The sequence below is a fragment of the Macrotis lagotis genome, chromosome X (genome assembly GCF_037893015.1).
Source record: "Macrotis lagotis isolate mMagLag1 chromosome X, bilby.v1.9.chrom.fasta, whole genome shotgun sequence".
NCBI classification, from domain to species: domain Eukaryota; kingdom Metazoa; phylum Chordata; class Mammalia; order Peramelemorphia; family Peramelidae; genus Macrotis; species Macrotis lagotis.
The window spans coordinates 661,007,922-661,022,698 of record NC_133666.1 but is presented as its reverse complement, the minus strand read 5'-3'; the positions used below and the strand labels follow the sequence as shown (position 1 = coordinate 661,022,698).

At 38.7% G+C, this 14,777-nt stretch overlaps 1 protein-coding gene across 4 annotated transcripts in view; it reads right to left on the bottom strand.

The window, feature by feature from the left end:
* Nucleotides 1-14,777, bottom strand: part of RIMBP2 (RIMS binding protein 2) — a 535,198-nt gene that overhangs the window by 77,614 nt on the left and 442,807 nt on the right. For all 4 annotated transcript variants that reach the window (XM_074205265.1, XM_074205261.1, XM_074205263.1 and 1 more), the window contains one exon: nucleotides 7,339-7,543. In XM_074205265.1, the coding sequence (XP_074061366.1) occupies nucleotides 7,339-7,543 (205 nt within the window). The remainder of the gene's footprint in view (nucleotides 1-7,338; nucleotides 7,544-14,777) is intronic.

Below are 14,777 nucleotides of genomic sequence, written 5' to 3'. Positions count from 1 at the left end.
TTATTTAAAGCAATGGGATTAACTGACTTGGCCAAGGTCATATGGCTAGGCAATAATTAAATGTCTGAGGCTGGATTTGAACTCTGTTCCTCCTGTCTCCAGGGCTGGTGCTCTAGACTTCTAAGGTCCTTTCCAGCTCTAAATTCTATGATCCTATGACCTGAATTCAAATACTGTTTACTCATTTAAAAAATGAAAAGATTTAAACCTAATACCCTTTAAAACACAGATGTTTGGATGTTCAATTGAATTCAGTAAGCAGTTACTAAATACCTACAATGTACATAGTAAAAAAAAAGGCAATGCAGAGTAGTAGGAAACTGGTTTTAGAGTCAGGAAGTCCTGGGTTCAAGTCCAGCCTCTGTTATACCCTGGGATGTGACCCTAGGTAGATCACTTAAATTCTCAGTATCTTCAGGCAACTCTATAAGGTTAAGTTGCAGAGAAGATGTTGCTCTGTATTGGGAAAAGGAGCCATATTTTTCCTTCCTTTTTTCCCTCTTTTTTAAGGCAATAAGTGTTAAGTGACTTGTCTAGGATCACTTAGCTATTAAGTAACTGGGATCCCAAGAGAAGGTTTTACTCAATGGAAATTCCCTATATCAATGAAATCTAGATCTAAGATCATGCTTAGGTCACTATGGTTGGCACTGGATGATATAAAGGTGCTTATACTTTTCTGGAAAGAAACAACCAGATCATCAGGTAAGTGCATATAAAATTGTTTGAAGAAGGTAAGAGTACTAAGAACCAGAGGGCTCAAGAAATGCTGTGGGTAGGGGGTGGCATCTGTGGTGAACCTTGGACACTAGGAATTGTAAGACTCAAAGGCAAGGAGGGAGAGTATTTCAGGAAGGGCTGTTGAGGAGGTGGGCACAGCTGCTTTAAAGATCCGGTGGCTAGAGATAGCAGCTCAGTTCAAGGAACATCAAGTGCCAATTTCTCTGGAACATAACAGTCCTGAAAGGATAATTATTATAAAATAACACTTGAAAGGTAGCTAGAGCCAGACAGGGAAAGACTATAAATACCAAAGCAAATTCTATTCTAGGGTCTTCTCAATTGCCCTGGTTGGCATTGTGGTTGATTGTTATTCATCTCATGCAATGTCTCCAAATCTGTGCTTCATTGCATCCATTCCACCCTCCCAAGAGGCTTCAGTTTGTTCCTTCCTCTGCCTGCTTTCTGGGTGATTAGCCTCGACTTGGGGCATCAACTTAGGCTGCTACCCAAGATCAGTCTGACGACATCAACAGACGTCAGAGTCATGTTACTCTGCCTGTCAACTAAAGAGATATCACTTTTCCTAATTCAGGACCCTCGATTTAAACTTTAGAGATCATGCTGCCCAAATGGCTTGGTTTTTGTAGAAGCAAAGTTTTTTGTAGAATCTAGAGTGCTAGCTACTGACTCAGAAGTGGAAGGAAGAAGGGAGGAAAGGAGGGAGGGAGGAGAGAGAAAGAGAGAGAGAGAGAGAGAGAGAGAGAGAGAGAGAGAGAGAGAGAGAGAGAGAGAGAGAGAGAAAGGAGAGAAGACAGGAAAGAAGGAAGAAAAGGCAGGTAGGAATGAAGGAGAGAAGAAAGAAATGAAAAAGAGAAGAAAGGAACAAAGGAGTTAGGAAGGAGGGAGAGAGGGAGGGAGAAAAGAAGGAAGATTTATTTAGTTAAGCACTTTACAAATAGCTCCATTTAATTCTCACAATAACCCTGGGAGAGAAATGCCCAAAGACTCTGAAATAGAAGAAATGTTTGAGGGCATCAAGTTCAGTTCCTTCAGTTTTACAGATGTGGAAACTGAGACTCAGAGAGGTTAAGTGACTTATCCAGGGTCACACAGATAGTAAGTCTCATCTTGGAGAGGCCTAGAGTTTAACCTGGGACAAGTTCAATGATTTGTTTCGGGTTTCACAGCCAGTGCATGTCAGAGGCAGGACCTAAAGCCAGTCCTTCCAGTCTCTGAGTCCCAGTTTCCTATCTTCTATAACATAATGCCTCCTACAGGACACTTAACAATAAAATGAGATAAAGTATACAAGGTATTTTGTAAACCTTAAATTACTGCACAATTGTCAGCAATTATTACTTCTTGTTTTTAGCAGATGAGGAAACTAAGGTTAATAGAGGTTTTGACTGACACAGGCTCATGGGATTCTGATCTTTGGTAAAACAGGTAAAACCACTTCACAATGCAAAAAAAAAGATGAGTCTGCATAGGAAGTTCTTGGTATGAATGTGTGTGTGGCCAGAACTCAGATTCCACTGGGTTTCCTATCAGGGAGCCCTAAACAATCATAAGACTCTGAGTCCTGGCCTTCCTTGCAGAGAGGATATTTTGAGAGATTTGCTTTGAGAAACAGTTATTAAAAATAAATGTATTTCAATATTATTTTGACAACCTAGAGGGATGATAGTCTGGACTCTACTAAACATGTTTTAACTTTTTAAAGGGGCTCCCAAGCAACTGTCAGGAAGGACTCATTGATTTGTTTCTGCTGAATTGTTGATAAATCAGAAGTATACTAGAAGATGGCATCCTTCCAGGAAGCCCAGTGGCCTGATACAAATCATAAAGAGGTCCTCTTGTTCCTGACACAGGAATTCATTGATCTACAAATACTACCTACTTCATGTTTAGATACTTGGAATAGTACATGGAGCCTAGCAGTAGAAGACTCCCAAAGGAGGCAGCTTGGTATAATCAAAAGAGTATCAGCTTTCTGGTCAGGGCCCTGGATTCAAATCTTGCTTCTGAAGGTTAGCCCCTGTGTGCTAAGAAAAGCCAATTAACATTCTGGGCCTTGGTTTTTCCCATCCATTAGTTTGTAAGAAAGGATTATCTTTTGATTTCTTTTTATCTCTAGCTCTTAGCACAGTTTCTGTACACAACAGGCTTTTAATAAATGCATATTGATTGATCTGTAAAAAGAAGGTTGATGAGGTAGTCTCTAAGGTGCCTTCCAGCTCTGGATCTATGATCCCTGGGTCCTAACACCATGTCTCTGAAGCCAAGAAAGGTTTTGTACAGCCCCCCATACCCCTTCTTTCCCCACAGGAAGGGCATCCTCCGCTGAATCCAAGTCCTTCCCATTAGAGAGGCAAACATTTACTAAGCTTATTCACACGGACCTGTGAAAGACAGAATATAGTATCCTACTCTCTTAGGGGTGTTGGTATTTTAAAAGTAAAGTCTTAAAGATAGTAATAATAAAATCCAAGGAAATTTGCAAGTAATAGAGAAACCTTGGATAGCAGTGGAGGATATGCTTTTGGAGAACTTGCTGGTAATTCTCCAATCATTAAACCAATCAACAGGCATAAAGACAATGGAAAGAACATTGTGACCTACGCTATATACTATCTGACAAAGGAAGAGAGCAATGCAGTCTATCATCTCTCCTTCCATCTGACAACTATACCTTTTTAATGCAGTCTATGATCTCATTAGCATTTTTATTGCTATTTCACACGGTTGATGAATACTGAGCTTGAAGGCCAATCTGGAATTTTTTCAAATGAACTATCGTGTAATTATATCTCTTCTATCGGGTGTTTAGGAAACTGATTTTTTGAACCCAGGCATGAGACTTTACATTTTTAATTTAATTCAATTTAATCTTAACTTGATTTGGCTCATTGTTCGTTCCTGTAGAGGCTGCAGATGAAATTATAATGTGGTGAAGATATATGTGAAAGTATCTTGGAAGGACAGAACTCATAAACACACACGATGGTTGCCACTGCCGCCACTACTGCTGCTCTTGCTATTGCTGCTGCTGCCACTTAGAAGCAACATGGTATTGGGATAAAGAGCTGGCCTTGAAATCAGGAAGACCTGGGAGATGACGATTTGATACCTACTGACCATATGATTGTGGGGAAATCATTGAACTTCTCAATGTCCCAGGTTGTTTCCTAAATTCATGAGATTTAGAAGAGTCGTTGGTGGACTGGGTGATTGCCATGACCGCCTATCTCAAGTCTCTGCTTTTCCATGTCCATGCTCTATAGCCAGTTGCAAGATTAATATTTCTAAATTACAGATCTTACCATCTTACTCCCTTGCTCAAAAGGTCCCATGGATGGCTCCATAATGTCTTTTGGATAGCAAACTTATTTGACAATTAAAGACCTTCATAATCTGATCCCCATTCTGCCTTGGCAGACTTATTATATATTACCAGATAGCTACAGCTCAGCCAAACTGGCTTGCATGCTACTCTAGGTATGTTATCTTCCTCCCAGCTCCATGACTTTTTACGATCTTTGCCTAGAACTTTATGCTCCCCTGTCTTTACTAACCCTCATTTTCTTTGGTGCTCAATTTATAAGCATCTCCTACTCAAAGTCCTTCCTGTTATCTTCAGCTGCTCATGCCCCACTTATAATTATTTTGTTTCTCTTTGAACACATTTCATATTTTTAAAAATATGAATATCATATTGTTTTCTCTAAAAGAATATAAGTTAAAAGGAGATAAATAGGTAGTTTTTCAATAAAAATTAAAATTATCTATAGTCATATGAAAAAAATCTTGCTTAATTGAATTTATTTTAATTATTTCCTTTCTAATTTCTATGTTTTTTTAATATCATGAACCCAGTTAATCTAAATTGCTATTGATTAGAGAAATGCAAATTAAAACAACTCTGAGATACCAATTCACACCTATCAGATTGGCTAATATGATAGAAAAGGGAAATAATCAATGTTGGAAAGGGTGTGGGAAAACTGGAACACTAATGTACTGTTGGTAGAGTCACAAACTGATCCAATAATTCTGTAGAGAAACTTGAAACTTGCCCAAAGGGCAATAATACCACTACTGGGTCTGTATCCCAAAGAGATCATTAAAAAGGGGAAAGGACTCACATGTACAAAAATATTTATAGTAGCTCTTTGTGGTGCAAAGAATTAGAAATTGAGGGAATGTCCATCAATTTGAGAATGACTGAACAAGATGTGTTATATGAATGTAATGGAATATTATGGTTCTAAAAGAAATGATGAGCGGGAAAATTGAAGAAAAAACTGGCAGGACTTGTATGAACTGACCCTGAATGAAGTGAGCAGAAATAGGAGAACATTATACCAATAACAGCAATATTGTGTGATGATTAACTATAATAGCATTAGTTCGTCTCTGCAATACAGTGATCAAAGACAATTTTAAAAGATTTGTGATGGAAAATGCCATCCACATCAGAGAAATAATTATGGAGTCTGGATGCAGATCAAAACATATTATTTTCATTTTTAAATTTGTTTTTCCTTTCTTGTAGTTTTTCCCTTTCATTCTGATTTGTCTTTCACAACATGACTAATATGGAAATATATTTAACATGATTGAGTATATAACCTATGTGTGTGCTATCTTGGGGAGGGAGGAGGGAAAAGAGGGAAGGAGAAAAGTTTGGAAATCAAAATCTTACAAAAATGAATGTTGAAAACTATCTTTACATAAAATTGGAAAAAATAAAATACTATTAAGTGAAAAAAAATGTTACTTTCAGGAGAGGAGGAACTGTTTTTTGTTGTTGCCTTTGCATTCTCAGAACCCCTAGACCTTGTTCTTGTTGAGTCATTTTTTTAGTCTTAGCAAATATACTGATGTGGTTTGCCATTTCCTTTTCCAGATCATTTTGTAGATGAAGAAACGGAGACAAAGAGCATTAAGTGATTTGTGCAGTCACCCAACTAGTGTCTGAGGCCAGATTTGAACTCAGGTCCTCTTAACTCCAGGGCCAGTGCTCTATCCAAGCACCATCTACCTGCCTCAATATGTCTTTTTCTAAGTCAGTATGTACACACTGAGTCTATGATTTAGCAACCCCCATTTCTATTTGAGTTTGACACCACTGATCTCGACCAACAATTTGTCTGGGCTCACACAAAGAGGCAACCCTCTGATGTCAAACCCAGAGTTCTTTCCTTTCCTCCAGAAATTTAATTTGTATTCAAAGAAGTCAATAGTATCATCTTCCTTCTTGCTTAATTGAATTTATTTTAATTATTTCCTTTCTATTTTCTATGTTTTTTAATATCATGAACAACCCAATTTATCTGAGGGCATATTTCCTGTTGCTTTCCTCTAAGATCAAAATTGTTTGTTATAACTATGCTTCCTAGGGCATCACAATAGTGGACTAAGGAAGATCTGAACCTTCATCTGTCCCATTTTCTCGATCTGGACCAGAAAAAAAGCTAAAGATTGCATTTAATACATCATAAGATCATAGATTTAGAACCTGAAGGAGTCCAAGAAGACATTTAATCTAACTCCCTTGACCCTATTTTGCAGGTAAGGAAAATGTGCACAGAGAGGTAGATAAATTAAAGACCTCATAGACAATATATTCAAGTCAGGATTTGAAACCAGATCTTTCTGGCTTCAAATCTATTCCATGAGACATTATAGCATGCTAGCTCTTTCGGTCTATTTTTGTTCCAAAGATTAGGCTTTGGTACTTAACTTTTCAAGATTAGAAAAACATCAACTTTTAAAGGCAGTGAAATCTGGGGAGTGTGGTCTTGCTCCATTTAACTTTGTGCGTATCACAGGCCCCAAACAGCTCTGCGTATTGGCCAATGCTGCAGAGTTCTTTCTCATCCCTCGAGGGAGGAATAGACAGGTTTCCTTGAATAAACCCTGTGATGCTTTTGCTTGTGAGCAGGCTCTATCCTGCTCACAAGCTAACATTAAGCTCTGTTGTCGTCACTGTGGTGTTTTCCAAATAGAAGTTTCATGGCTAAGATAGAAATTTATCTCCACTTTCTTAACCACTTGGTTTTTCAAAGTCAACATAACTCTTTTACTTTAATGATGATTGGTGAATGATGGCAATGCCCTCACATAACGAATTCCTAAGAGAAGCAGCCATAATTTCATTCCTCCCCCAACGCAGATGGCAATGATGACTCTTAGTATAGTGGTATCAGACTCAAATGAGACCATGCAACCAGACATAAGGATCCCTGTGGGCTCCAGATTGACTCAAAAACCCCCACATAATAGCATTCTCTATGTGCTTTTTTGTATTTAAATTTATTTTGAAAACTGTTTCCCAATTATATTTTGATCTGGTTACAGTGCTGGGGCATGTTGTGGGCTTCAGGTAGCCAGTATGTTTGACATTTGTGATTTAGTCCATAAATCCCAAGGATCTGTCTGAGTTATAGAACATTGACCAAGGTCCCATGGCTAATAACTGTCAGAGGTAGGATGTGAATTCAAGCCTTTCTGGCTCCAAGTCCAACACCACACCACCTCTTTTCCTCTTCTGAGGTCACCTGAGCACCTAGCTGGGGAAACTGAGTTAGGAAAAGGTTTCTGATCTCTTACCTTTGCCAAAGGAGGCTGCTATTCCATTCATAAAGTGGGTGAAAGGCTTGTTAGGGGAGCCCGGGATATCCAAAGACACCACAGAGTTACTGGTCAACAGATCAATCTTCCCCGCCTGCTGTCGAAACTTCTCCAGCTCCCTAGACAGGAGGTTGAACTGCTCACTTTGGGTCCGACATTTCTCTTCCAGTTCTTGGACCTTGGACTGCACAACAGGGGCATGGAGATACGGTCAGTGGGGATGCAGGACCCCAGAGTGGGCTGGTAGGGCAGGAGACTGGCTCCTGGTTTGTAGAGTGAAGAAAGGGAAGAGTGGGTAAAAGAAATTCAGGATATGTGAGGCCCACACACACACACTGCCAGCTGAGTCACTGGCCCAGTTCCATTGCATATTAATATATAAAATCGGAGGTACCAAACTGTCTGGCAAGTATTGGAAAGATGCTGCTCAGGCTTTGGGGGCAGTTTGTGTCTTTTGGGAGTAGGAGGAGGCTGTCTTTGTCTCTTAGAGTCTGAAGCCATCAGCTTGGGATGTAGGAGGAAATGGGTGGTGCAGCTCATTGGCATGAGATTGTTAGAGGTTTCTAAGAAAGTAGCCTTTTTTCACCAGGGGGCTGTTGATATTGGTATGTCTCCATTGTAGATCAGGTCTACAATGTGGAAGGTCTCATGGCCCTTGCATGGGGTGATATGTATGTATGTGTTGTCTCTCCTGAGAGAATGTAACCTCCTAGAGAGAGAGGATTGTCCCATTCTTTGTATTTGTATCTCCATTGCTTATCAGAATGCCTGGTACAATGCTTAACGCTTATCGAACAATTGATTATGCTGATGAACACAGGATGAGGACAATTCCTAGGCCAGGGCTTTACTTTGGATTAAATGAGCAAGGACAACTTCAATCAATTCATCCATCAGTAAGCATTTATTCCCCAGACCCTGTGCCAGGGGCTGGAGCTATAGACAAAAGAATTCCTCTTTCAAAGAACTCACATTGTAAGAGGAGGAGATAACACATATTTCATATTTTATATATACATATATATGCATATGGATTTGAATGTATATATTATATAAGATATATAGATATTGTATGTATATATACTTCAAAATATGTGTAATTATATATACAATAAATACATACAGAATCCAACAACATGAGAGTGGGGGTGGGAAAGAAGAACCAAGGAAAACCCTCACATAGGAGGTGGTGCTTGAGTTGAACTTTGGAGACAAGCTTCCTCCTTCCACTTCTATCTACTCTTTCATCTCAGTCCCTTCTTACTCCTGGCTGTCCATCCCCACCCCAAGAAAGCAGACCTCAGCATGAAAGAGTATGTGTCATGGTGCACCACTTCCCAGGGTCCCATCTCTTGCTGTGACACAAGGGGCAGCGAGCATGAAAGACTTAGCTGGATGACCTTGGGCAATCTTGTCTCTAAATCTCTGAGCCTCAGTTTATTCAACTGTTTAATAGGGATAAAACAGTCCCTGCCTTCCCTGTTCTGTCTAGGGTTAAACTGTGAGTGTTTAGGATACTTATTGGATGTGGCCGAATAAAAACGGCTTGGATTTGAATTTCACCCATGATATATGACATGGTAAAAAATAGTAGTGCCATCTAAATCATTAATAGCAAAAAGAAGGAAGGACAGTCATAAACATTTATGTTGCATCTGTGATGGGCCAGGAAGTATATAAAGTCCTTTTTAATAAGTATCTCATTTGATCCTCATAAGGATACGGTGATGTAGATGTTATTATTATCCCCATCTTACAGTTGAGTAAACTGAAAGAGATTAAATGACTTGTCCAAGGTCATGCAAATGATTAGTGTCTGATGACACATTTGAACGCGTCTTCTTGACTTGACAGATTAATTGCTCACAAATAGCTAACCCACTAAATAGGCGAATGAATATATAAATGAATGAATGTATTGGGGATGACTTGACTTTTTTAAATATGCAATTATTATTAATTAATTTTGTTACTATTTTTTTTCCTGACTTGAGGTCCAGCATTGTACCACATATTTATCTGATTAGGACATCTTAGGCATGTTTCTTGATATCTCTCTCTTTTTTTTTGCAAGGCAAACGGGGTTAAGTGGCTTGCCCAAGGCCACACAGCTAGGTAATTATTAAGTGTCTGAGACCGGATTTGAACCCAGGGACTCCTGACTCCAGGGCCTATGCTTTATCCACTACGCCACCTAGCCGCCCCAAGTTTCTTGATATCTCTGACAGTTTCTTCATCTGATCAATGAGAATAATATCATTTTTCTCCTGACCCTGCCCTGCCAATCCTGAAGGGTTGTTCCAAGGATCAAAGAAGCTGATCTAAAGATAGGAACTTTGAGAACTATAAAATGTTATTATATACCATTAAAGATTATAAATAACAATCATCATTTATAATTCACTCTACAACTAATGATTTGCATTTATAAAATGCTTTAACATCTGCAAAGGCATTGTTTCATTATAACCTCATTAAATTCCTGACAGGAAGGTGCTATGATTATTCTCATTTTACAGATCGGGAATTACACATTGATTAAGTTCCTAATGGGTGCAGTTTTATGCTACAGGACAAAAGAAATACATTTAAATGATTGTATCCCTTGCCCCCATTAATCTTATCTTTTTTTTTTTGGCAAGGCAATGGGGTTAAGTGACTTGCCCAAGGTCACACAGACCTTGGTAATTATTAAGTGTTTGAGGCCAAATTTGAACTCAGGTCCTCCTGACTGCAGGACTGATGCTCTATCCACTGAGCCACCTAGCTATCCTTCCATGAATCTTATCATCTAGCACTGATAATATAGAATAAAAGACATTGTTTTTATTCAAGAGATTTCAGGAAGAAGGTAAAGGAAATTCTTTCAGGGGAGGGAGCATAACCAGTTCCCTTGAAATCATTCATTACATAGACAATCACAAATAAGTAACTGAGGTCACATTTGAACTCAGATCTTCCTAACTCCAAACTGAATACTCTATCTATTGCACCAGATATTTAATATAAGACCTACTCAGTTCCACATCATTTTTTTCGCAGGATGTCAGAGTGGGAAGGGATCTCAGTGGCTATTTAATCCAAACCAACCCCGAACAAGAACATCATCTACAAAGCTCTGACTTATAGACGTTCAGTCTTTGCTTGAAGACCTCACTACTTTGCCTATACTAGGCTGATCTGGACTCTGCCTTATGAGGCATCCTTTGGTAAAGCCAATGATTGATATGAAGTCTGCATGCCAGTCTAATTCCAAAATTCTTGAATTTTAAAATGATGGCCAGTCTTCTTCCCCACCCCAAAAGGCAATGAGCCTGCTGATTTCCTTAGTGCAGAATGAAGCGCTATTTGTTTCTGTGAACACAGCTTTCTAAAAATAAGCCTAATGAATTCCGAACCTATAATTAATCTCTTCAATTCATAAAACATCAGTAAGTTTATTCCTGCTCAGAAAAAAACTGAATGGATCAGTCTCTTAATTTATCCTTCCATGGAGAAAGCAATCCACTGAAACCCAAGGGATGCTAAGAATGTCCTTCCAAGTAGATTACCTTTTTCTTCCTTGGTCTCTCCAAATTTAACTGAGTTCAGTCCCCCCCCCCCTCCAAAAAAAAAAAAACACTTCATGAATTCACCTTGACTCTGGTTTTTCTTAGAATTCCTTGATGCCATCAATATGCAGATCACAGATTATAGATTTACACAATCTCAGGTCAAAAGATCACAGGCAATATGGTCCAACCCACATTTCAAAACGAGCCCCCAACTAAATCAACAGCTGTTCAAGCTAGTCTTTGTTTGAAAATCACTAATGGGAGGGGTCCCTTAGCTCCCAAAGCAGTCCTTATCTCAAGGTCAAAGATAAAAGGATACCTCCCAAGCAGCTGTTCAATAAAGAGAGCTAGCATAATGCAGCAGACTTGGATTTGGTTCTAATCTTGGCTCAGCCACCCCCTTTGTGACCTTGGGCAAGCCTGTTTCATTTTCATTTTCTCTATCTGAAGGGGCTAAGCTAAATGGTCTCTAAAATTCTTTTTAGCTTAAAAAACTAAGATTCTAGATGCTTAAAAGATAAAACTTGTGGATTCCTTTTCTTAGTTTTTATAAAGTCAAGACTAGTGACTTGGATTTAAGAGAATAGGAGGAGGTGAAATTATGACAATATGGACCATTTTAGGATGAGAGTTGATTTAATTCCCTCATTTTCGCAACAAGGAAACTATGGTATAGGAAAGTTAACAATGGGGAAGTGAATCAGATGTCAACTCATCCAAAATCCTGTTCTACTTGTCATAGCAAAACAGAATATAAATTCTGATTCTCTGGGATCTGCCTTCTCCAACTATATACCACAGTACCTTTCCCTAATACTGATGGCATTTCTACTAACCAAGCTTAGACCCAAGGATATATATATATATATGTATATGACAAAAGATAGGCCATTTTCAATTAGTTTTTAATAAAGCTGATTGACCTCAAAACTCCAAATTCCTAAAACTGTTGTTCAATCAAGGGACAGAACTGTTAAAAGAATCTAACTGGGGCTAAGTACATAAGACTAAGTATATATTACACCAGAATAGTTTGTCCCTCTGTGGTCTTATAGAGGGACATCTAACTAGATCTGGTTATACCCCCCATCCACTCACATATGTTTGGGAAAAGGGCCTAAGATGATCTTCACCCCCTGTAGAAAAGGAATCCTTAATATGGGGACGATCTGTTCAGATCTTCTCAGATATAAATTGAGCCTGATTGAGTCTCCTTGGGTCCAATTTATGCCTTATTCAGAGAACTCAGACATTTTTATCAATGACTTAGAGAGGGATGTAGATAACATGCTTACTAAATTTGCAGAAGACACAAAACAAAGAGGAAATGATAACTAACATATTGAATGAGAGTCAGAATACAAAATAAAATCTCACCAGTCTAAAATATTGGATCAGGTCTAAGAGGCTGGAATTGAATAGGGATAAATTTAAAGTCTTAAAAAATCTTTCCCAGTACGTCACAGCCTCATCAAAGTTTCTCTTAAAAAGAACAATGTTAGGGGAAGAAAGCATTTAGTGAACTTCAAATTAAAGTTGATTGCATGATATAGAACATATCTGATAAATTTTAATGGGGATAAATATAATTCAGTGTTTGGTTAAAAAGTCAATTGCATAGGAAACGGAAGGAGGAATGGTACATATCTAGTGAACCATTCCTATGAATAGGATCTGGAAGTATTAGTATACCACAAGTCCAATAAGAATCAAGCACATGGACTCAGGAACCAAAAAACTAAGCAGATATTAAACTTCATTAGGAAACACAAGATCTAGGACAATGGGTATGTTAGTCCTTTTGTAGTCAACTGTGTATCATGTTTGGAGTTGTGGGTTCACATCTGGCTACCACATTTTAGGGAAAATATTGACAAGATGGAGAATATTCATGATGGTGAAAGGACCCAAGTTCAAGTCATTTGGGAATATTTAACTTGGAAAAGGAAGATTTTGAAAAGGTGCCATGATAACTATGTTTGAGGTACTAGAAGGGCTAGTATGTGGAAGAAGGATGACTTGATCCATTTGGCCCTGAGAGGACAGAACCAGGACCTAAAATAAATTACCTATAGGCAGATTTTGGTTACATATGCAGGAAAATTTCCTTGCTGAACTATCCCCCAATGAAACAGACTGGGAGGTAGAGAGTTCCCTATTGCTAAAGGTTTTCAAGGGTCATTAATCAGGGATACTTTGTAAGTGTCTGTTAAAATTTGTCAGTGATTCCCTTGGTTCTTTTTCTATTTTCTAGTCTTACATTATCTCCCTTCATGCACTATGTTTCAGCCAAACCAAACAACCTTGCTTGCTAGGTATAGGTGTATCTAGAGCATGAGCCAAAATATGCTCAGGAAAGTCAGCACCCTCTGGGTCAATGATTACCATTGGTCCTTTCCCCTTGTCCTGAGGGCCCATACGCTATAAGTGTCTCTGTGCTTCAGATTTCCCATCTCCATATCTTTGCTCACATGGTGCCTGAGCTTCCACCTGTTGATCCCTATCCATTCTTTTAAACCCAAATTTAAACCTCCTTCTTGATGGGTCCTCTGAACTCACAGATGGCCTCCCCATCATAATCCTTTTTTACATCTCTCTTACTTATCAAGGAACTTATCTGTTCCTTAGTCTCTTACTAGACTATTAGGTTCTCAGACAGAAAAGGTCTTATCTAAACTTTATGTCTCACTCAGGAACAAGTGCAAGACTCTGTTCACAACAGCACTCAGCAGAAGTTTGTCAAATTCAATTCAACACATATTTGTGAAATGCCTACCATATGCAAGATGTTTCAAAATACAGTATTGTGGCTAGAGTGTTGGTCCTGCTTCAGACATTTTGTGACTCTGGGAAATTTACTGACTCTCTATACTGTGGTTTCTTCATCTGTAAAATAGGCATGAGAATAACAACACCTATCTCATGGACTTTTTGTGAAGATTAAAAGATAAAATAAGATATTAGTTATTATCAATGTCATCATCATCATTATTTATGAAAATGATGATGATGATGATGGTTCTATGACCCTGAATAAATCCTTTCAACCACTTAAATACCCTGGGCAACTCTGTAAAACTGTAAAACTCCTAAGTTGCTAAAAAATAAACTAATATACTTTGGTTCCTTTTGCTTTTGACCAAAAAAGACATTATTTTGAGGTATATTTTTAGGTACTGGATGAATAGATGAAAGAATGAATGAATGAATGAATTTTTAGTCTTCTGGGTCAGGGGGAAGGATTGCTAAATTTTTGGGTTTTGACTTTTGGAATGTCAGAATGAAAAACTCTCCATCTGTTGGCAGCCCAGAGGAGGCTCAAAAGAATGATGCTCAGGGAGGCAGCTGAACTGGAAAGGTGTAAAGGATGGCTCTCTACTAGTAAAGAGAAACTATGTACTACCAAGCTTCCTGCTTCCTCTCTTTTTGTAAACTATGCTATTCTACACCAGGCTGGTTTATTTGCACATCAATATTTATTTTAGGCATTCAAAGGTTTGTCATTTCCCTGGTTCAGCTCCTCTGCTGGGTGGGGTGAGACCATGACTCTGCATTAACCCTCTGCTGCATTTATAAATCACTGTTTACACTTGTCTACTGATTCTGAGCCACCTGCAACTTTGAAAGGAGTAGAGAACCCCAGCCCTGAATCTGCTCTAAGCCACCAGGCTGCGGGGGCAGCATGTGGCAGCATTACCGTCATCAGACAAATGAGCTATAATTGGAACCAACAGCAGAAACTTGCAAATGTGGATGCGGGTGTTTATAAAGATGAGTAAAAACCAAATGCAAAAACATGATTTCGAAGATCCCTTTACTTGGTTTTTTATTTGTTCAACTAACTGGGTTTCTCCACATGGGAGG